At 50.6% G+C, this 23,484-nt stretch overlaps 1 protein-coding gene across 1 annotated transcript in view; it reads right to left on the minus strand.

Moving 5' to 3' along the window:
* CATSPERD (cation channel sperm associated auxiliary subunit delta) overlaps nucleotides 1-23,484 on the minus strand; it is a 31,206-nt gene that overhangs the window by 6,552 nt on the left and 1,170 nt on the right. Inside the window, exons 2-13 of the mRNA XM_034997584.1 lie at nucleotides 21,912-22,085; nucleotides 20,963-21,058; nucleotides 17,860-17,942; nucleotides 16,303-16,479; nucleotides 13,469-13,582; nucleotides 12,682-12,771; nucleotides 11,829-11,887; nucleotides 8,339-8,417; nucleotides 6,331-6,383; nucleotides 4,265-4,339; nucleotides 3,231-3,359; nucleotides 1,041-1,224 (exon numbers count right to left, since the gene is read on the minus strand). Of these exons, the coding sequence (XP_034853475.1) occupies nucleotides 1,041-1,224; nucleotides 3,231-3,359; nucleotides 4,265-4,339; nucleotides 6,331-6,383; nucleotides 8,339-8,417; nucleotides 11,829-11,887; nucleotides 12,682-12,771; nucleotides 13,469-13,582; nucleotides 16,303-16,479; nucleotides 17,860-17,942; nucleotides 20,963-21,058; nucleotides 21,912-22,085 (1,313 nt within the window). The remainder of the gene's footprint in view (nucleotides 1-1,040; nucleotides 1,225-3,230; nucleotides 3,360-4,264; nucleotides 4,340-6,330; nucleotides 6,384-8,338; nucleotides 8,418-11,828; nucleotides 11,888-12,681; nucleotides 12,772-13,468; nucleotides 13,583-16,302; nucleotides 16,480-17,859; nucleotides 17,943-20,962; nucleotides 21,059-21,911; nucleotides 22,086-23,484) is intronic.

Genomic DNA, 23,484 nt, shown 5'->3' on the forward strand with positions numbered 1-23,484 from the left:
AAAAAAAAAAAAAAAAAAACAAGCCTTAAAAAAAAAAAATAAAAGGGTTGGTTATATAGGTTAGGTGAATTTCACCTCAGATAGGGGAAAAAAAAAAAAAGTAAACCCACCGTCAGTAACAAAGTCAATGATCAAACTGAGACGGGAGGAGTGTGAGAAAGCTTTGAAGGTGCCGGGCTAAGACAGGAGCCAAGTGTCTACACGCGGAATGGGCTTCAGGTGTGGGGAGCGAGCGCCACCTGTTGGTGGCGTTGCTGAGCTGCGTTTGCGCCCTTGGCAACGAGAGGCTGAGTAGACGGAACCTGCGCACGGGAAGGATCTCTTCCTTATGCTGACACCCTACCCTTATTTCTCCACTGAGTACGAACCCGTGTGCACGACAGAAACGCTCCCGCGGCGGGAGAGGCCATGAATTTAATCAGCCCCGGTAGTGATAGGCATTGGGATGGTTCTGGAATTTTGCACATTATGAGAATGCCTCCCCCCGACCCCCCACCCCCGCCCACCCCAGGGCCTTGGTGCCGACATCCGCGATGGTCTGGCCAACTCCCTTGAGAGAGATTCCCGAAGACTTGCTCGCCTCGCACTCCCAGACGCGGCCCCAGATGTCCTCGTGTGCATTCCCACGCCCACCCCCTTGCTGTGGACTGAAGGTTTGCGTCCCCCCAAATCCCTATGTTGAAACCTGACCCCCCAGGTGAGGGTACGGGGAGGTGGGGCCTTGGGGAGGGGCTCAGGTCATGAGGGTGGGGCCCCCATGAATGGGATGAGTGCCTTTATGCTTCTGTGAGCACGTGGGGAGAGGACAGTGGTCAGTGACCCAGGAAGAGGCCCTGGCCAGACACGGACCCTGCCGGCGCCTTCAACTTGAACTCCCAGCCTCCAGAACCGTGAGAAAGAAATGTCTATTGTCATAAGCCATCCAGCGAGCGCTGTTGGAGAAGTCCCCGAACACACCCCTGGCCTGACCAGTCAGCACCGACTGCCCGCTGGCCGAGGTGCGCTGTTCTGACCCATTTTGGAGAAAGAGTGAACGCTACCTCTCGGTCCCAGGCGAAGGGTCCTTTGTCGCCGGGGTTCTCCATGATGGTGGTCCAGTTCTGCGGCTGGGCCCGGCAAAGCGCCGTCTGGGCGGTCAGGGAGTACGTGTATGTGAACAGCCCGTGCACCTCCAGCAGGACGAACTCTGCCTTGATAACCTCCTGGAACTTTCCTTCCCGCCACCTAGGACACACGCGCAGGGCTGGGCTGCAGGGCGATGAAGCAGCCCTGAGGTGTGCTGGGGGCTGGGGGGGCAGCAAGCAAGGCGGGGGAGGGGGGCCGGCCTCACCAGGCTGACACTTCGTGACACTTCGAGGAGGGAACCAGCAGCAGGTGGGACAGAGGAGGGTGGGGAGGTGGGGGGGCGCGGGCCCTGTCTCCCGCGGGATGGCCACAAAAGGCCTCTCTGAGAAGCAGAGACTGGGAGAAACTGGTGTGAGCGTCTATAGCCAAAAACTATCACTTGTAAAGAAATAGATTAATTCGTTAATAAGTAAACCAGTACACAGATGAATAAAACCCTTCACACCTGTCCTCTGACACTTTTCTGATGACATCTGCCACCATTCCAAAGGGATATATTTAGGGCTGTTGACTCGGATTGTTCTAAAAATCACCGTTTTGGGGGCACACAGTCTGTGATCTCCTGCCAGGTGGGAGCTTACGCCCATCGCCTGACTGGTCACTCTTCTTGATCTTTACCCCATGTGGCCTTTATCCCCCCACATGGCTGCTCTGAGTTTGGGGTTTGGTCCTGCGTGCCCAGCCCCACAGTCTTGCCCGCACGTGGGATTAGGGCCACGGGGAGTTGAGACAGGACATTCTAACGACCCCGCCTGTTTTGAAGTGTAAGCGGGTTCCTGCCGTCATGAAGTCAGTCTACTACTATTGAGTTGGATGGTCTGCAGGGCACGGAGCTGAGCCACTGGCCGACACGTGCTTGTTTAAGTCAATCACCATTAAGTACAATGGAAAATGCCAGTTCCTTGGGCGCCCTGGCCACACTCGGAGCGCTCAGGAGCCACGTGTCACTCCTGTCACCTGGGTGGCACAGAAGGATGGAGCATTTCCACTGGGCACTGCTGGTCTGGGGCAGCAAGGAGGTAGCTCCACCTCAGGGTGGCGTGGTTCTGGGCCCCCGGGCTGGTGCTCCAGGGGCCCCACTGGCTGGTCGACGACCCACGACAGTGTAGAAGCTATGCACGGTGGGGTGTGCAGGGGCTGTGATGAAGGAAGGCAGCAGAGTCCACGGAAGGGGGAGCAAAATGAGAGCCATGGGCTAGGCTGTGTCCCCCAGACTCCCGTGTGGAAGCCCTAGCTCCCTGTGTGACTCTGTCTGGACGTGGGGACTTTAAAAAGGTGGTTGAGGCTGAGTGAGGTCGTAAGGGTGGGCCCTGATCCCACAGGAAGGGGGGAGAAGCATGGCTGTCCTCACTCCCTCTGCCACCTGAGGACAGAGGCAGAAGGTGGCCGCCTGTAAGCCAAGGAGGGAGCCTTGGCAAAACCAGCCCTGCCGGCACTCTGACCTTGGACCTCCAGCCTCCAGGACCAACCGTGAGAAAACCAGTGCCTGTCATTTAAGCCCCTCGTTGGTGGTATTTTGTTATGGCTGTGTGAGGTAAGACATTGAAGGAAGAGGGGGCGCCTGGGTGGCTCAGTTGGTTGGGCGTCCGACTCTTGGTTTCAGCTCAGGTCACGCTCTCAGGGTCATGAGATTGAGCCCTGCATCAGGCTCCTGCACTCAGTGCTGAGTCTGCTTAAGATTCTCTCTCCCTCTGCCCCTCCCCCACTCTTGCTGGCTCTCTCTCTCTCTAAAATAAATAAATAAATCTTAAAAAAAAAAAAGCCAGGCACCTGGGTGGCTCAGTCGGTTAAGCGACTGCCTTCGGCTCAGGTCATGATCCTGGAGTCCCGGGATCGAGTCCCGCATCGGGCTCCCTGCTCAGCGGGGAGCCTGCTTCTCCCTCTGACCCTCCCCCCTCTTATGTGCTCTCTCTCTCTCTCATTCTGTCTCAAATAAATAAATAAAATCTTAAAAAAAAAAAAAAGCCATCGCAGAGAGAGGGGCACAGTAGGGACAGGGCCCGGAGGAGCCCCTGGGGATCTGGGGTGTGCAGAGAGGGGTGGGGCGGGCGGCGGGGAGGAGGGAGTGCTAGGGGAGTGAGTGAAGGGCCCTCCCGGGGTCTTACAGTTCCACCACGGGCTTCCATGGGGTGTTGTAGTAGACGAGGTGGGGGCAGCCCAGCTTCTCGTACTGGTAGTCCACCACCAGATCCTCACTGGCCTTCTGTCCCTGGAAGTTGGGGTCGTAGGCTTCCCTAGGTAGAGACGGGTAGGGGGCAGCATTCAGAGCCGTGGTCAGAATGACCCCGGGAACGCTGCGACGGTTAACGTCACGGGCCCGCTAGGCCGGGCCGGCTGCTGGGCTTCAGGCTTGCCGGCCCGGCCTTTGGACGGGAACTGCAACGCTTCCCTGCACCCCCAGCCTCCCCCATCAGACTGTGGACGGGCCAAACCTGGGCAGTTATGTGAACCAGCTCCTTCTACTCTCTCTCTCTGTGTCTTTCTCTCTGTCCCTCTCTGTCTCTCCTTCTGTCTCTCTTGTCTCTCTGTACCTCTCCATGTGTGTCCTGTCACCTCTTTCCCTGAGGCCCTGCCTCATGCACCCCTCCGTGCCCGCACGAGGGCTGACTGCAGGCTCGCTGGTCAGCAAGCCCAGCAGCGCCAGGTTGGCCTTGGCCGTGAGTGTGGACAGGTGACTGACTCCTGGCTTGTATCTGAGGGGCCGTGGTGTATAAAACACATGCACGTGTCTTCCCCTGCTGGGGGTCGGGGGCTCCCTGTGCCCGGGTGCCAAGAAGGGCCAAGTCCCCCCCGTGACCGCTCACTGGCACTCGGGACCAGCGGCACCGCACAGAGGGTCACCCTGGCCCTCACCCCCTCCTGCCTTGGCTGACAGTGTCTGGCTACCTCTGTTCGCTCAGGTGAGGTGGTGGCAGGCTGGCAAGATGGCAGAAGGGTGGCCTGGTAGGTGGGCAAACCTGGGCTGGCGGCCCTGCCACATCACACTGGCTCCCTGCTGACCTGCACCTCCCCTACCTGTCCCCTCCCCACCTCAGATTCCCTACTGTCCAGATATCAACCTAAAAATGATTTCCGATTTGCCTTTGGGGTTAGGGGGCAGTCACGGGAGAGAGGGCGTGAAGGGAAATTTTGGGCTCACTTCTCGATGACGTAGCTGTAATTGTCCTGAAGGCCCACGGGGTCGAGGATGCCCTTGTGACAGGCTGAGATTTCGCTGCAAGGGACAAAAGTTGGTGAGAAGCTCCCTGCCCCCATGCAGCACCAAAAGAATCATGAATTCTTCCCTTGGGCATGTATACCCCCGCTGGTTTCATTTTTGAGACCTGTCTTACTTCCAGGCTCAGCTTGCATCTTCCCTGCCCAGAATCTCCAAGGGGCCCGGATTCGTGTGGGAGAATGATTATCAGAGGCCCAGACCTAGGCACTGGGTGTCCTGACTCTTGAGACAATCATTTCCTGGATTTTCTTTGTAGTGTTACCATCTGGGCATGCCTCCTTAGGCAATGTGGTTTATTTCTGCCGGATTGGGGGTTTTAAAGACTAGAATCATGTTGTGTGTGTTCTGTTGTGTCTTCTGCTCCATATCCATGTTTGCACAACCCGTCCAGGCAATTCTGCCTTGACAATTTTCATGGCTGGGATAGTCCATGGCATCCAGCACCTGTTTGTCCATCGTCCTGTCGATGGAGTCGAGCTGGCTTGCTTCCAGTGAGGAGCTATTAGGAATAATATTACTAAGAACATTCCAGACCCCTTGCCAATGTCCATGTGCATGATTGGATTGCTGGGTCAAAAGATGTGCTTTCTGGGCACCTGGGTGGCTCAGTTGGTTAAGCGACTGCCTTCGGCTCAGGTCATGATCCTGGAGTCCCGGGATCGAGTCCCGCATCAGGCTCCCTGCTCGGCAGGGAGTCTGCTTCTCCCTCTGACCCTCCTCCCTCTCATGCTCTCTGTCTCTCATTCTCTCTGTCTCAAAAAAAAAAAAAAAAAAAAAAAAAAAGATGTGCTTTCTAAAGCGCTGAAAAATATACCTACCCCCCAACCGTGAAGTCAGTGTGTTCCAGAGGCTGCCAGGGGCTCCCCGTGCTGACCAGCACTTGCTACTGGCCACACTCTGCAAATTTTACCACGCTGGTGGGCGAATAATGGCCTCTAAGAAAAGTTTTCGTTTTCTTTTCCCTATTAAGTGAGGTTGGCCACCTTCCCAGTACTTCTTCATGTTTACCAGCCATGTGGATTTCTTTCTTTTTTCTTTTTCGGAAGTTCCTGTTCATGATTTTTGCCTTTTTTTTTTTAATTTGTCTTTTTAAAAATGATTAATTTGTAGGAATTCTTTATAAAGTCTGGATACAAGCCATTTGCTGGTTACACATGTGGCAAATATCTTCCCCACTTTCTTTGGCAGAAGCTATTCATATATCGTTTAAAAAATGTTCCCTGCACACATGTCCTAAATATATAATTTATTGATTCAACAAAATGTTTCCATTTGGGGGAAATGTGGTAAAATCGTCGCCTGAGTTTATTATTGCCCTTGATCAGTGGAGCACTGAAGCTAGCTAGCCTCAATTAGCTCCTGAGAGCCAAGTGTTAAATCTTCTGGAATTTTGTGGGCCAGTGGATCGTTCATATTTGTGCTTTAAGTTGACAGGGCCTGAGTATTCACACCACAGGAATTGGCACGTGGTCTGGGATTCAGGCCCCTCCCCACCGCCCCCCGGCCCAGGACCAATTGTTATACATTTATCAACACACCACTGCCTGAAGGGGAAAAGTATGGCAATTTGGCCAATCTTCTGGGTTTTTTTCTTTTTTAAATTGGATTCTCATGGCTGCATTCCCTGGGGGTAACTATGGATACTGGAGGCAAAGTTCCCCAAAATTTCAGCAACAAATTAAAACCAAAAACCCTCAGCATTTTTAATCAAAATGAGGAATTCAGGGACTCATAAAGGAAAGAGAACACACAAAGGATTAGGGAAGAGGAAAAAATGTAAATATCACCAAATTGATAAAGGAGGGGAGGTCACTGTGCCAGAAACACCAACTTAACTTATTCGTATTCATTATTTGACTATTTATTATGGAAATGTTAAATATACACAAAAGTAGACAGGATAATGTCACCCGACTTCAACAGTTGTGAAGCAACTGTGACCAAGCTTGTCCCGTCCCCACCCCCCACCCCGACATCAACACACTTACTTCTGAATGACGATCTTTTTCTCCTGGTCACAACCCACTGAAATGAGCGCCGTCTGCAGAGGAGAGAGGCAGGGATGCTGACCTGGGTCGTGAGGGCCACTGATGGTCCAGCCACAGGAAAAACTCACACCCAGGAGAGACTGGACATGGTGAGCCTGGATCCTGACACGGTGACCTGGGCTCCTGGGATTCACTGTAGCCAGGCTTGGCCCCTGGAGCTCAAGCCCTAAGAGCCCGCCAGATCTATGGGGTGAGCCTAAGTGGTCCCATCACAAACCAATTTATAAATGCAGGATAATATTGGGTGTATAGAAGGGAGGGGAGGAGAATGAATGAATGAATGAATGAATGAGTGGATGGGCATCAATAAACAAACAGAAAGGAAAAAAGAGAAAAAGTTATTTGGGGTTAGCCTGATAGTCTTAGGGACATGCTTCTGAAACTGGACTATGGTGGCACCCTCAGAGATATAAAAGGGAGTCCAAAAAGCATTAGACAGGGGCACCTGGGTGGCTCAGTCGTTAAGCGTCTGCCTTTGGCTCAGGTCATGATCCCAGGGTCCTGGGATCGAGCCCCGCATCGGGCTCCCTGCTCAGTGGGAAGCCTGCTTCTCCCTCTCCCACTCCCCCTGCTTACGTTCCTGCTCTCGCTCTGTCTGTCTCTGTCAAATAAATAAATAAAATCTTAAAAAAACCCCAAAACTTTAATTTAAAAAAAATAAATAAATAAAAATAAAAAGCATAAGACAGAGAAACTTTTGGTGTTTGAAAAAGAGCTTTATGTTAAGACAAACATGGATTTACCATGGAACAGGATGCAAGATTGTATCAATTTTACAAAAATTGTGGTATAGAATACATATGATATAAAATGCACCATCTTTTTTTTATATATATATATATTTTATCATCCATTTGACAGAGAGAGAGAACACAAGGGGAGCGGCAGGCAGAGGGAGAGGGAGAAGCAGGCTCCCCACTGAGCAGGGAGCTCGATGTGGGTGGGACTCGATCCCAGGACCCTGGGATTACAAGCTGAGCCGAAGGCAGATGCTCAACCAACTGAGCCACCCAGGCGTCCCGAAAATTCACCATCTCAACCATTTCTACGGGCACAGCTCAGAGTGGTAGCAAGTACATCCATCCATCTCCAGAACTTTCCATATCCCCAAACTGAGACACTCTGTCCCCAAGAAGCACGAACCCCCCCACCCCCTGCCCCAGCCCTGGCTCCCACCATCTCTTCTCTGTCTCTGTGGACAGGACGCCTCTGGGGACGTCTCGGGAGTGGCGTCCTGCGGGATGTGTCCTTCTGGCTCATCTCACTGAGCACAGTGTCCTCAGGGTCCATCCATGTTGTGACAGGTGTCACGATGTCCTTCCTTTCTAAAGGCTAAATAATATTCCAGTGTGAGGATGGGCCCCATTGTGTTTATTGATTCACCCATCGGTAGACATTTGGGTTGCTTCCACCTTTTGACTATTATGAATAATGTCACTATGAATACTTGTGTACAGGTTTCTGTGTGGATGTATATTGTTTTCCATTCTCTTGGAGCACTGAGCAGTGCCGTTACCAGAGTTGGTGAGCCCTGTTACGGGCATGTCCAACAAGGAACAAGACTACCCATGCACCTGCTCCAAGGACGGTGAGTCATGAGGGGCAGTCCTGGGGGATGCTGTCAGGAGGAAAGGGAGTGACCCTGGCAACTGGGACAGGATCACCTCCATTTTCAGATCTTGAGCATGGGCTCAGCCAGCCCCTCAAGGAAAAGCCAGATGAGGCCCATTCTTTTCTTTTCTTTTTTTTTTTTTAAGTAGGCTCCACACCCAGCATGGAGCCCAATGTGGGGCTTGAACTCATGACCCTGAAATCAAGACCTGAGCTGAGATCAAGAGTCGGACGCTTCACCAACTGAGCCACCCAAGTGCCGTACCCCCCACCCCCAGGGCCATTATTCTTAACACTAACAACAAAGAATATGGGACAGCAAAAATTTGCGACACACCAGTGGCTTGAGGTCCACACACGAAATTTCCTTGTTGGCTATGTCCAGAGTGATGGTAGATCCTGTGGGTCTTTTTATGCTGCAAGGCAACGGGAATGTGTGGTATTGCACACCTGTGTCCCTATAGTGCCAGTGTTAACAATAATCACTGACCCATCGATTTACTTATGCATCCATCCATCATCCATCCATTCATCCATCCATCCATCCATCCATCCATCCATCCATCATCCATCCATTCATCCATCCATCCATTCATCCATCCATCCATCATTCATCCATCCATCCATCCATCCATCATCCATCCATTCATCCATCCATCCATTCATCCCTCCATTTGTCCATCTGTCCACCCATCCACTCGGCCATTTGTTCCAGAATAGTGCCCAAGAACCTCTGCTCACACATAATGACCCCACCCTCCCTTGAGTTTCTATCTCTTCTTGAGTCAGTTTTGTTAATTTACATATAATAACTTACTGAAAACAACATCTGATGTCCAATTTCATTATCCCTGAGCTACATATAATGTTTTCTTATTCTGTTTTTCACTGAAGTATAATTGAAATACAATACCATATTCATTTCGGGTGTAGGACATTGTTATTTGAGGTTTATATACATTGCAAAATGATCACCATAATAATTCTAGTTACCATCTGTCACCATACAAAGTTAGTACAATATTATTGACTATATACCCCATGCTGTACATTACATCCCAGTGACTTATTTATTTATTTATTTATTTATTTAAAAAGATTTTATTTATTCATTTGAGAGAGAGAGAATGAGAGACAGAAAGCAGGAGAGGGAAGAGGGCAGAGGGAGAAGCAGACCCCCCGCTGAGCAGAGAGCCTGATGCGGGACTCGATCCCAGGACTCCAGGATCATGACCTGAGCCGAAGGCAGTCGCTTAACCAACTGAGCCAACCAGGTGCCCCCCCAGTGACTTATTTATTTTATAACTGGTAGTTTGTACCTCTTGATTCCCTTCACCCGTTTTACCCACCCTCCAACCCCCTTCTCCTCTGGCGACCATCAGTCTTTTCTCTGCATCTATGAGTCTGGTTTTGTTTTGTTTTTTAGATTCCACATGTAAGTGAAATCATATGTTATTTGTCTCTCTCTGCCTGACTTATTTCACTTAGCATAATGCCCTCAAGATCCATCCATGTCATCACAAATGGCAAGATTTCATTCCTCTTATGGCTGAGTAATATGCCATTGTACATATACTCCATCTTCTTTACCCATCCCTCTATAGATGCTTAAATTGCTTCCATAATTTGGCCACTGTAAATAATGCTGCTATAAACATAGGGGTGCATACACCTTTTCAAATTAATGTTTTTGTTTTCTTCAAATAAATACCCAGAAGTGGAATTACTGGATTGTATGGTGGGTCTACATTTAACTTTTGGAGAAAACTCCATACTGTCTTCCAGAGTGGCTGCACCAGTTTGCATCCCCACCAACAGTGCAAGAGGGTTCCCATTTCTCCACATCCTCACCATCTATTGTTTCCTGTATTGTTGATTTTAGCCATTCCGAAAGGTGTGAGGTGGTATCTCATTGTAGTTTTGATTTATATTTCCCTGATGATCAGTGACATTGAGCATCTTTTCAAGTACTATTGGCCATTTTTATGTCTTCTCTGGAAAAGTGTCTATTCAGATCTTCTCCCCATTTTTTAATCGTATTGTTGTTGTTGCTATTGAGTTGTGTGTGCTCTTTACATATGGTGGAGATCAGCCCCAGTATTTTCTCCCAGTCAGCAGGTCGCCTTTTCACTTTATTGATGGTTTCTTTTGCTGTGCAGGAGCTTTTTAGTTTGAGGAAGTCCCTCCCACTATTCTTTTCATAGGTTCTGTGTCCATACTTTTCATTTTCCATTCCCAATGTTCATTTCAATTCTCTCCTCCTTTGGCAGGATCATGGGGTCTCATCTAGTGTACTGGTCTTCTGAAGAGCGAGCCTTAAGTCTCATTGTGACTTGATACTGTCTTTTGCCCTCTGTTTAATACATTTCAGATGGTATCATTGTTAATCCCCTTCTTTTTGAGGTTCTCCTAGTTCTTTAAGTTAAATATTTAGTTCCTGCATCCTTAGTCCATCTTTCCCCTTAATAATAAAAGTGCTCAGGATACACATTTTCCTCTGAGTATCTAGCTGTGTTCCATGGATTCTGAGATTCAAGGATTATTTAGAAAAGTGTCTCTTAATTCCCAAGAAAAGGGGCTTTAAAATTTTTTTAATTAATTAATTAATTAATTAATTAATTAATTAAATTAAGAAAGAGGCAGAGAGAGTGAGCACAAGTGGGGGGGGGGAGGCGGCAGGCAGAGGGAGAGAGAGAAGCAGGCTCCCTGCTGAGCAGGGAGCCCAAAGTGAGGCTCAATCCCAGGACCCCATGATCATGACCTGAGCCGAAGGCAGACGCTTAACCCACTGAAACACCAGGCGCCCCAGAAATGGGGCTTTTTGTTACTGGTTTTGCTTTTCTGGCTGTTCAATTCTAGTTTTGTTGGATTAAAGTCCAAGCATGTGGTCTGAAAATCTCTCCTGGGAGATCTGATTGATGTTTCTAATGGCCAAGGATATACAAAAATTGAGTGATTTTTATTTTTATTTTATTTTATTTTATTTATTTTTTTAAAATGTTTTATTTATTTATTCATGAGAGTCAGAGAGACAGAGAGAAACAGAGAGAGGCAGAGGCAGAGGGAGAAGCAGGCTCCCCGCCTAGCAGGGAGCCTGATGCGGGACTCGATCCCAGGACCCTGGGATCATGACCTGAGCCGAAGGTAGATGCTTAACCATCTGAGCCACCCAGGAGCCCTTTTTTTTTTTTTTTATGTTTTATTTATTTATTCATGAGAGTCAGAGAGACAGAGAGAAACAGAGAGAAAAAATTGAGTGATTTTTAAATAAATTCACCATAAGTGTGAGAGAGGAACATGTATTCTCTATTAATAACATATAATGTACTTTTTTTTTTTACTTTTCATTTGCATTTTTCAGCTTTACTGAGGTATAACTGATAAATAAATGGTAAGATCATTAAGGTATATAATGTAATTATTTGGTGTATATACATATTGTGAAAGGATCCCACCCCTCATGGAGTTAATTAACACATCCATCACCTCACATATTTACCTTTGTTTAGGGTGGGGAGGTGGTGAGAATATTTAAGTTCTACTTTCTTAGCAAATTTCAATTATACTATACAGTGGTACAAAATTCTAGATCTAGAATTAAAGCTTATTGTTGAAATATATACCCTGGGGACCTCCTGGCTGTGGAATCCTGTAGGATGTGTCCTTCTGGGACCCACCACTTAGAAAGTGTTTTCAATCATTCTGGCCTTACCGTCCTTGGAGGGAGGGAGTCTGGATCTCGGCACCATGTTCCCAGACCCTGTTAAGGGAACCCCATAGATAGCCTGGGCCGCCCCCTCCCCCACTCCAGTTTACCGACCACATACCTGGAGGTGAAATTGGGGTCAGCTCTTCCCCAGTGGTGCTGCTGCCTCAGGGAAATGTTCTGTGGAGTCAAGAGCAAAGGGGCACTGCGATGGTGGGACAGCCTGGGGCCACGCACAGTCGCACAGTCGGGGCTCAGGAGAGATGGAGGTAGGACGGGGCCCTGGGAGGAGGAGCCTGGAGAGCATCTAGCCCTCTCCTGATTCTAATTGTACCACCAGCGAGAGGCTTCTAGAAGCTCATGGAAATGATCACCCCAAGCTCATGCATTTCCTTGCTGCCTTTGGGGGACCTGTAGTGAGGGGTGACTTTGTTTCCCCTCTTCTTTAGAAGGTGGCAAGGACTGGTCCAAAGACTCTTGTGGCAGACTGGTGCCTTGCCCCTGTCCCGTGGAAACCTCCCAACCCCACACCAGGCTTCTGGGGTCAAGCGCAAACCCCATAGTGCGACCATGAGGCCTGGCTTGGCCCTACGGATCCCCCAGACCCTATTTGGCCAAGCCCCTCCTGGTCCCCCTAGTTCCGCTCCGTCCTGATGCCTCGGTTTACCCAACCACCCATATTTCCCCAGGGCTGTGTTAGGCTCTCTGCTATGGCCCTCGTGCTTATCCCCTGTGACACCTTAATGACCTCACTCATTAAGTCTGGGTGACTGCTGCTTGCCTTGCCTGGAGGGAGGGGCAGGGCCATGTCCTCTCCAGATTCTCCAGCGCCTTACCTCGCTGTGTGCAGGGAAGGAAAGGAGGGAGGAAAGTCAGGCTGAGAGGCACCTTAAGGTGGCCAGAGCTGGCTGGGTGCCGTCAAGGCTGTGCCCTTCATCACATGCACCTGGGGCTGGGGCAGGGGCGCAGCTCACCAGTCTGTGTTTGGTGTTCCCGTCATAAGTGTAGCCGTCCTCGTAGATGATGGCCTGCAGGCCCAGGGAGTGGGGGTTGCTCACCATCGCCTGGCAGGGGCCGGGGAGGAGAAGCACACACAAATGTTCTGGGCCAGCAGGCACAAAGGGGTGCCACTGGGGGGTCTCATCCACAGGTGACCCCAGTGCACCTTCCCACTGAAAACCAAGCTTGCTCCGCAAAGGCAGGGGACCCTCCAATCCCCACATGTGCCCAACCTCATCTACCCCCGAGCCCCGTGCTGCAGACAGCCTAGAGCTGCAGAGCTGCAGGACCCAGACCCATCCCCAGTGCATGGCCTGGCGTCCCTTTGCAGGCGCTGGTCCCGGCTGGCTGGACTTCGTCCCATGGCCTTGCATTAACTGGCCCCCCCGTTTTCCGCTCCATTACTTATAGCCGAGAGTCCAGGCTTGGACACTTGGGTTTCAGGTCCGGGGACACCCACTGTCCCTCGAGCACCGCCCACTGCCTGAGGGAAGGCCTGAGTCGGGCTCCAGCTGGGCTAAGAGGCAGAGGAGCTTATGGGAAGCACGGGGCAGCCCAGGAGAAGGGCGGAGAATGAGGGGCACAGGCCCCGGGAAAGGAGGCCAGACAGGCAGAGGCCCACTGAGGAGCAGGACAGGGCATGTCTATGAAGCATCATAAGCGAGGTCTCCCCCTGGGGGATGCCAGGGGGCTCTCAGAGCCTAGGACGCTGGGGAACGCCCCGTCTCAGGAGCGCCTGTCAGATGCAGGAGGTGACCTTACCAGTGGGACCAGGGACATGCCTGGCCGCGGTATCATCAGGGCGGTCAGCTCCAATTTGCTGTTCATATCAATGGTGTACATTTTGTTGTCAAATTCTCCTTGCAGAAGTTCTGCCTAGGTAGGAACGCCAAACAAATCCATGAATTAAACCAAGCTCCTGTTCCCAAAGCAGAATGGGCAATCAGGTGGGAGGCCCTCCGTGGCCTCCCCTAGGGATGGAACTTGCCAATCTGTCACTCATGTCTTCCTGATAGATCCTGCAGCCCCCAGAAGACCCTCAAGGTCCATGCCATCAACCCCTAGCAGGGCCTCCTCTCTCCAGAAGTGCCCTCCCCCACCCACCTGACTTTTACCACAGTTGCTTTCTTGCTATGTGTGCATCCCTAGGTGATGGGACTTAGTCCTGCCCATTCTCAAACGTTGTTCTGTATAAGTCTCCTTCAATCCCCAGGCTCCTTGTCATCCCTTTCTTTTCATTTCTATTCATCTTTGAGGCACCCAGGCCGCTGACCTGTAGATTCCCACAGTCTGGATTTTCCTGGCACAGGTGGGTGTGTTCCTCCGTGCGCGGAGCTTCTGGCAGACCAGAGGCTGGATCCGTCAGCTCTGGGTTGGATCACACTGGCAAGACTCAACGGGTGGTTGATCTTCCATCAGCAGCACCTAAGGCTGGCCGTCCCTCTCTTTGGGTGTTGGGGTTGCCACAAGACGACATTCTATCATTTTGTTTTCACACATTTGCCGGGAGAATTTTTTTTTTTTTTAAAGATTTTATTTATTTATTTGACAGAGAGAGGCAGTGAGAGAGGGAACACAAGCAGGGGGAGTGGGAGAGGGAGAAGCAGGCTTCCCGTGGAGCAGGGAGCCCGATGCGGGGCTCGATCCCAGGACCCTGAGATCATGACCTGAGCCGAAGGCAGACGCTTAATGACTGAGCCACCCAGGTGCCCCTGCCGGGAGAATTTTAAGACACTTTCCCCCTTCTAATTTTCGCTGACCCAGTAGAACAGTTGGAAGGGAAGATGGGATAAATGCTTGCATCTTGCCTTTTACTTACCCCATGTTCAAGGAAACAAGGATTGGCTTCTGGCCAACCTAGGAAGGTAGCCAATGAGTTGCTTCTTGGAGAAGTGGCTGATTCCAGGTCTGGGGTGGAGAAACGGCCAAGACACTGGGACATCCTGCCCTAGCTACGGGACGGTTGATGTGAATCCTGCTCTGCTGCCTGATGGTGCCTGCCAGGTTTCTCCACTACCAAGTGGCTACTCCCCCTTTCCAGACTGTTCCCTATGAGCACATGACTAAGACCAGTCCACCCTCAGGCGGGGGTTAAACTTCTCCTCTAGGAGGGAGAGTATATACGTACATTACTCAGAGTTCTTCTGTAGGCGGGGGATGTGTTTCTGCTCCCTTTATTTATTCAGTCACTTATTTATATCCTTGTGGACTCATATTATCCAACTAATTGTCCCAGCTTTCATCCATGTTTTTTGTTTGTTTGTTTTTGCTTTTTTTTTTTTTTTTTTAAGTAGGCTGTACGCCCGACGTGGGGCTTGAACTCCCAACCCCAAGATCAAGAGTCACACGCTCTTCCGACTGAGCTGGCCAGGAGCCCCATAATCCATGGATTTTCGTTATGCTATGTAGTTGCTGTTTTGGGTGGGGTTTTTTTTGCTGTTTTTGGTGGGATTTGGGAAAACTATTATACTACTTCTGTCCAGCAGCTGATCCCCCTACCCCAGGGTATCCTCAGTCTCCTTTGGCAGACCGGCCCTTTTCACATCCTTGGGCAGATGGCCTGGTGGACTTAACCTCACTACTATTCGAAGGAGTGGATTCTGATTGGCTCACTCCCAGCCATGTGATTGGTGCGGGAGTGAGCATGTCATCTCCTCTGAGCCAATGAGATGCGGGAGACACTGGAGGGGGCGGGGACTTCTCTTGGCTTCTGCAGAACTCTGAGGAGAGACCCTGTCTCTTGCCTGGGATACTGTGCGAGGCTGCCCGCCTGCAGCTGCCGGCTCGATACCATATGAGAACCCAGGGCTTCCCAGAGGCATCTAGATGAATCTTCAGGATGAAGCATGGAACACCCCCGGCAGGCAGAGTTCAGAGATGGCCAGGAGCCGGTTCCTTGCCGGCATGACCTGAGTTACTAAATCAAGCCTCGCCTGAGGTCTTCCCCCTTCAGACCTTTTGGCTGCACGAGCCAACAGTTGCTTTTGCGGCTTAACCGCATTCGATTTGGACTTTGTTACTCGCAGAACGACGAATCAAAATTGATGCATCCAGGTTTCCATATTTCTATAACCCCCCCCCCGCCTTTGATCAGCCCATGTGCGGGGGTGGGGGGGTCTAGGCTGAGCCCCACAGCTTGGTGGAAGCCTAGAGCCCAATCGAATCTCCCTCTCCAGAGCTCTCCAGGTAAGATTCTATAGAACACTGATGGTTCATCTGACTGCTTGAGGAGGGAGCAGTCCTGGCAAGCACATCATTTGCTTTATTCTCTTACAAACCATCGTTAAGGGTTGGCTGGCTTCCTTGTTACAAAGAGCGTCTACTAAGGTGATGTATGTTTCTATCTGAAATAAGGGGCATGAAGCCCATATAAGGAGAGGGTGCCAGCCTTTGGGGATCAGGGGTGGCTGGTTGCCAGATTTAGTTGTTTATGTGAAATTCAAGTATAACTGCTCGTCCCATATTTTCCCCGGCAACCCTCCTTGGAGCTCTTGGGTGTGGTTGCTGGTGACAAATGCCCAACTCTGGCTCTGTGAGATTTGTCTTTTTTAGAAAGAGTGCCGGGAACATTGATCCAAACAGTGATGATCACATACTTTGCAAACATCAACTTGGAGTTGGGGATCCATGAGAACCGCTTGGATGTTCACGGGGCACTTCTGGAAATCGAAAGCTGGAAACACCGAATCAGGGAGTGGGGTCAGTATTTCCACTCTCCCCACATCAGTGAACATCAGGGCTGCCTCTTGGGACCAGAGGTTTTGGCCTGCAAACTGAGAGGAAAGCAATTTCGAAAATCAGGTCATTCAAAGTCTTTTTTGAGGACATCAATTTTATCTTACACGTCAGGTTTAAAGAAGGTAGACCAAACAAACAAACGAACAAACAAAGTCATCGGTACACTTTGTGGAGAAATCTACTCTTCAGCTTCATTCATTCTTTGGTGATTAATAATGGAAACTCCGTCTTTTCTTCATCAGAGAGGATAGGCAGGAACTAAGTCTAGACTTATGCACAGGTCCTGGACCACTCTGGAGAGTCGGGACGAAAGCTACAGACCCTCACCCAGAAAATGCCCTGGTCGTCAGAATGTCAGGGTGAAGGCTTCGAAGAGACAGTCCTATTCCTCGTCCTATCCTATTCCAATGCCAGGCAGCCTTCTGGAACTATGGTGCCTGTGGCTTGAGCAGCAAAAGCACTGAGGTAGCGATCAGCACACTTGGGGGATTTCGCTGGCTCAGCTGCTAACGAGTTACGGGGCCTTAGGAAAGAGGGAAACTTGAACTTCAGTTTTTCCTCCCTTGTAAAAGTTGGATGCTATGATCTCCTTCCTGGGGCTTTGTGAGGATGAAACAGAATCGGATAGGCATGATGTATAAGGTAATGTGAAATGACCCCTCCCTACCACCACTTCCTACCTCTCCGTGCCTCAGTTTCCCCGTCTGTCCAATGGGGACAATATAAGGCTCTACTTCTTTTCTTTCTTTTTTCTTCAGTTTATTTATTTTTAGTAATCTCTACGCCCAGTGTGGGGCTCGAACTCACGACCCCGAGATCAAGAGTCACATGCTCTCCGACTAAGCCAGCCAGGCGCCCCTAAGGTTCCACTTCTTAAGATGATGGTTCCAGTTGGAAAACACTCAGGTAAATGAGGTAACAGTTGGAAAACACTCAGACCAGCGCCTGCCATATTCTGAGTGCTCAGTAGGTTTTAGCTGCTGCTGTCATGATTTTCATAACTAGTAAAATCACTATTACTGTTAATTTTTTCAATATTAATGTTAATTAAATATTAATTAACATTAATATTAAAATTATTACTATTGTTATTAAAATAGTCTGCCTATTTTAATAAACAGAGTAATTTCTAGCCTTCAGAAAAAGGATCAGAAGTTTGAGAACAATGGGGCACCTGGGTGGCTCAGTCAGTTAAGTGTCTGTCTGGCCTTTGATTTTGGCTCAGGTCATGATCTCAGGGTCGACGGATCAAGTCCCGCGCTGGACTCCGCATTGAGCATGAAGCCTACTTAAGATTCTCTCTCCCTCTCTCTCTGCCTCTGCCCCCCACCACCCGCTTGCTCTCTTAAAAAAAAAAGTTTGAGAATACGATTTCCTCATCGGCGGGACAATGACACTACTTTGATTTTACCTACTTTGATTAGAGAACTTGATAGGATTCCCAAGCTGCAATAATACAAATTGTTCTCCTGAGTCAAAACTGCCAGTTCATATTCATCTAGGAAAAAACAAACAAGATAGAACAAAATTGAAATGAGGGTTGTTTCAATGGACGAAAATATAAAAAATATAAAAAGTTTACAAAAAATTACCCCAGATTCCGTCATATAGGCCAGGGGTCAGCAAACTTCTTCTGTAAAGAACCAGATGGTAAATATTTTCTGCTCTGCTGATTGTGTGTTTTGTTTTTTTTTAAGATTTTATTTATTTATTTCACAGAGAGAGAGAGAACAAGCAGGCAGAGGGAGAGGGAGAAACAGGCTCCTGGCTGAGCAGGGAGCCCAATGTGGGACTCGATCCCAGGACCCTGGGATCACAACCTGAGCCGGAGGCAGACGCTTAACGACTGAGCGACCCAGGCGCCCCGATCATGTGTTATGTTTACAAGTGTTTAACTCTGTGAAAGCAGCTAGGGGCAACTTGTAAATGAATGGGCATGATTGTGTTCCAATAAGACTTTATTTACCAAACCAGGTGGTGGGCCACATTTGGCCCTTGGGCCATGGTTTGCTGACCCCTGACTTAGGTAACCCCAGTTAAATGTTTTAAGAAACATCTTTTCTGGTAGTCTTGTATTCGCGGTATCATATTCTGGAACCCCCTCAAGTTTTTTAAGAAAAGAACTTGGGGCACCTGAAGAGCCTGCTTCTCCCTCTCCCACTCCCCCTGCTTGTGTTCTCTCTCTTGCTGTGTCTCTCTCTGTCAAATAAATAAATAAAATTAAAAAAAGAAAAGAAAAGAGCTTAACTGTTTTCTTTCATGTGTATGAATATACCCGGATGAACTACAACTGATTAAACCTGTCCTCCACGGATGGACACTGAGGTTGTTTCTGGTCTTTTGCAGACACAAAGTTCCAAGGAACACAGGACACCACTAAAAGGTTTTGTGAAAGGGTCAACTTATTTCCTACATATTTTTATTCTTTAAAAAAAGAAAATCGGGGCGCCTGGGTGGCTCAGTCGTTAAGCGTCTGCCTTCGGCTCAGGTCATGATCTCCAGGTCCTGGGATCGAGCCCTGCATCGGGCTCCCTGCTCAGCGGGGAGTCTGCTTCTCCCTCTCCCTCTGCCTCTCCTCACTGCTCCTACTCTCTCTCTCTCTCTCTATCTCTTTGTCTCAAATAAATAAATTAAAAAAAAAATTTCTAAAAAAAAAATAGTAACAAAAATAAAAAAAGAAAATCAAGGACGCGTTCAGAAAAAGTGAGGCTTAAGCTGAAACTTGGGGAAAGCATCTGATGTAGAAATGCGGAGGGGTGTTTGCAGAGCAAGGAGCGAATTAACCTAGTTTCTCAACCTTGGCTTTACAGAGTTTGGAGCCAGATCCTTCTTTGTAGTGGGGGGAGGGTGTGTGTGTCCTGTGCCTTGTAGGATGCTGAGCAGCATCTTGGGCCTCCACCCAGTGGATCCAGTAGCACGCCCCCAGACAAGACAACCATCTCCTCTGATGTCATCCCCAGACATCGCTGAGTGTCCCCAGGTTGAGGAAATGGGGGGCTGCTGTTCAACAGGTCTAGAGTTTGAAGGATGCAGGACGAGTCCGTTCTAGAGCTCAGCTGTGCATCATGCCTGTAGTTAAATACTGCACTGGGCACCTCACGATTTGTTAAGAAGGCAGATCTTCCTGTTAGGTGTTCTCACCACAATGGAGTAGAAAATGAGGTGTAATGGAGGAGGCAGGTGGCAGAGCGACTCACACAGTGACAGGACGCCCCTTATGTACAAGCAAACAACCCGTCTGGGCGATGCTAGACATTCTCAGCAGATCCATAATTGATCTGCGGTGTGCATCTTGCAACTGACTGTGTTTCACCCCAAATTCCTAACCATGGTTACCTCCAGGAAGCCAAAGAGGGGCCTAGGTTTAGGGAGCCGGTACAAGGGACTTTATTTTTTTCATTTTTATTATAATTTTTTTTTAAGAGACAGAGAGTGAACAGGGGTGGGGGGCGGGGAGAGACAGAGGGAGAGGGAGAAAGAGCCTCTCAAGCAGGCACCATGCTCAGCACGGAGCCCGATGCGGGGCTCGATCTCACGACCCTGAGATCATGACCTGAGCCGAAATCAAGAGTCAGACGCTTAAGCAACTAAGCCACCCAGGCGCCCCAAGGGACTTCAACTGTACTTGGAATATTAAAAAAAAAAAAAAAAAAAACATCCTTTAAAGGACCATGCACCACTGGTTTAGTTATAAGAGCATTTTATATCATGAATTTCTGTAACTATTTAAAGTTAACTTTAAACAGCTACAGGGACACAGATGCTAGAATGTAATGCGATGATCAGCCAACAGGGGAGATACTGACTTAGCGCCCACGTGACTCCCCAGTGTGTCCCACTCTTTGCCTCCTGTGAGGAGAAATATTAGTCGGGCGACGCTCATCTTTCAGGACAGCAGCAGGACCAGTAATTGAGTGGCAAAGAAATCCTGAGATGCCATCTGTTATGGGTTGGAATGTGTCCCCTCCAAAAAAGATATGTTGCAGTCCTAATCCCCAGGACCTCAGAAGGCGACTGCATTTGGAGATCAGGCCTTTACAGAGGTGATTAAGTTAAAATGAGGTCATCGGGGTGGGTTCTAATCCAGTATGATGGGTGTCCTTGTAAAGAAGGTGGGGGGGGGTGGTTTGGACACAGCCGCGCACAGAGGGAGTGCAGGGGGAAGACAGCCACCTACAAGCCAGGGAGGCAGGCCTGGGGCAGATCCTTCCCTGAAGCCTCTGCAGGGAGCACGGCCCTGCCGACACCTCGATTCAGAACCATCTGCCGTTCTAAGCCCCCCAGTTTGTGGGCATTTGCTGTAACGGCCTAGGAAGCCAACACCCAATCCTTATTCTACCTCCTGGTGAAGGGTACAAGTTTATGCCGGGAATTGTTCCCGAATGTGTGATAATCACATTTTGGTTCGGGTTTCGTTTGGTTCCGTTTGGTTTTGGCTAGACTGAATCTAGTGGGTCAGTGGTTACTAAGCCCCGTAGAAGGCACTTCTAGAAAGCTACCCATGGGTGGGGCACGCACTGGCAGCAACGCTGTGGATGGTGATGTTGGCTTCAGAGATGGAAGAATACAAGGTGTTGGGTCCTTCTTGCACATGGACAGGGTAGACGAGCTGACCTGTGAGACGACAGGGCACAGTCATGAGGAAAGGGACCCCCCACTGCTGAAACACCAAGTGGTCCCCGCCGCCCGCCCCAACCCTTGGTGAGGGACTCAAATGATACAAAGTGGGGGAAAACACAGCACCGAGGCGCACCAACTGTAGAGCATCGTGCAGAAGGCGCTTAGGGTTGAGAAAACCAAGCCTGTGTGCCCGGTGGGACGGGAATGTGGCGCATCGGCTGCGGAGTTCACAAGAAAGGCTGTCTCACTGCTGGAATGCCTTTGACTTATGCGTAACACGGGCAAGGAACAAGAGCTTCCGTTCTCCGATGAGCTCTCCAAATGGACAGGCCAGCCCTGAGCCCTTCTCTTGCACTGGGGGGAGGGGAGGGGAGGGGATCGACGGTGTTCAGGCGGCCTGAGTAGTGGGCGTAGTGGGTGGTCTTCCCTGACAGTACCCCTTTCCCCCTGGGGGGGCTGCCTTCTGCTTCTCAGCTAGGCCAGTGGGAGGTGCTGCGCTGTTTTCCCAGTTCTCTCTGGCCAGGGCAAGTCCAAGTGGGCAGCCCCGAGCCATGTCCTGGAGTCGCTGACCTTGGCGCCGAAACAAGGCTTGTGGTTCTTGGAGGGAGACTTGGGCTCTGCCCTAGGTGACTGGTGGGCGACTTTCAGAACCTGCCCACGTGGCCCCCTCAGGACTCCTGGGGCAGGAAACTGGGGTAGGGTGGGGGGCAGGGGGAGAGATGGACACAGTGAGCACCGAGAGTGAGAATGGGCTGGAGGTCTCTCCCCTGCTGGAGGCAGGGGAGACAAAAACCAGCTGTGCTTTCCCCACGCAGAGGGGGACACCCAGAGCCTGGGCCTGGCTCACCTGAGTTTCTGGAAACCAACAGGCTCTTCTCAAACCAGAAGATTAGAATGCCTTTCTGGCCTGGGGTGATGAGGATGTCCAGGGTCCCGTTGTAGTCGAAGGGTAGCCCAAAACTGCTGTTCAGCGGGTGTTCTGAGTAGCCGAACCTAGCCTGAGAGGGAAAGACCACGGAATCTGGGGGAAGGCATCACAGGCTTGGCGGAAGCAGGGGTCGGCGTGCTTTGCGGCGGAGACTTCCTTCAAATCTTATTATCTGGGCCAGTGGCTCTCAGCTTGGGGCGGCCCTGCCCCCAAGGGACACTGAGCGATGTCCGGGGGGATACGAGGAGCTGTCAGGACTAGGGCTGCTCCCGGCTTGGCCTGGGGCCGCTGCTCCACAGGCCACAGTGCCCAGGATGGCCCTGGACCAACCCTGGACAGAGAGCTCTCCTCCCCCAGTGTGCACAGTGGGAGGCTGAGGAGCCCTGCCCTCTCCTGGGCTGCCACAGACAACACGCTCGGGGCAGGATGGATGGCGCTGGACCCCACAGCTGCCACCTCCAGGACACCAGGCGGGGGGGGGCGTTGGGGCGGGGGCGGTGCAGGCCCATCTGCACAACGTGCTGAGCCTGTGAGTGCACATCGCGGGCCCCAGCCCAGGCCCACTGTGTAATACACTGGCCGCGTCTGGTCCCCTGTCCTGGGGGACCGAGCTGCGGGTAGCAGAGTAGCCAGCTAAGGCAAGGCGCCAACCCTGAAGGAGGGCAGCCTTGAACTGCTCCCAGGTGAGGCCAGGGAAAGCCGTGAGCCCGGGCTGCCCCTCCCGGCAAGAGCACAGCAGCTGGGTCAGGACTGGGGCTCGGCTCCCTGCGGAGGGAGCCCCAGGCCAAAGCCTCCAGCAGTTTCAGGCACTCAGGGGCCAGGAGCAGAAAAGCACTGAGTACTGAGTACTGAACAGAGAAACATGCCCTGCAGGTTTCCTCCTCCGTAAGACGCCGTGACCGAGGCAGCTCAACGGACATAGGCTAGGAATGCAAACGTGCAGGGAGCGAGCCCCAGAGCCCGCAGTGCATCTGCCCCCCACCCCAAGTGTGGACACCCGCCAACCAAAGCCTGTGGGATTGCGGGTGGGCAGCCTGAGAAACTGTGCATAGGTGGTAACCCTGGACTCTGTGGTCATGAGGGCACTCTGGGCGGGACTATGCTAATGAGGGCACTCTGGGCAGGGACGGGACCCAGCACACGGCCAGAGGGTGGGGGCTTCAGCCATGGAGGTCAGCCCAACCATCCGAAGCTTCCTGACACCAGGGCTCCCCTGAACTCCAGAGCTGCACATCCCACCTACCCAGGGTGCAATATTGTACTTAATCCTTTTCTGCCTTAATATTTTTTTTCAAATGCGGTTTACATGGACTGACTCTTTTTCTGCCTTAATATTTTTTTTCAAATGCAGTTTACATGGACTGACTCCTCTTTTTTTTTTTTAAGATTTTATTTATTTGACAGAGAGAGACACAGCGAGAGAGGGAACACAAGCAGGGGGAGTGGGAGAGGGAGAAGCAGGCTTCCCGCGGAGCAGGGAGCCCAATGCGGG

Source organism: Mirounga leonina, unplaced genomic scaffold (genome assembly GCF_011800145.1).
Source record: "Mirounga leonina isolate KUSES-001 unplaced genomic scaffold, KU_Mleo_1.0 Mir_94, whole genome shotgun sequence".
NCBI classification, from domain to species: Eukaryota; Metazoa; Chordata; class Mammalia; order Carnivora; family Phocidae; genus Mirounga; species Mirounga leonina.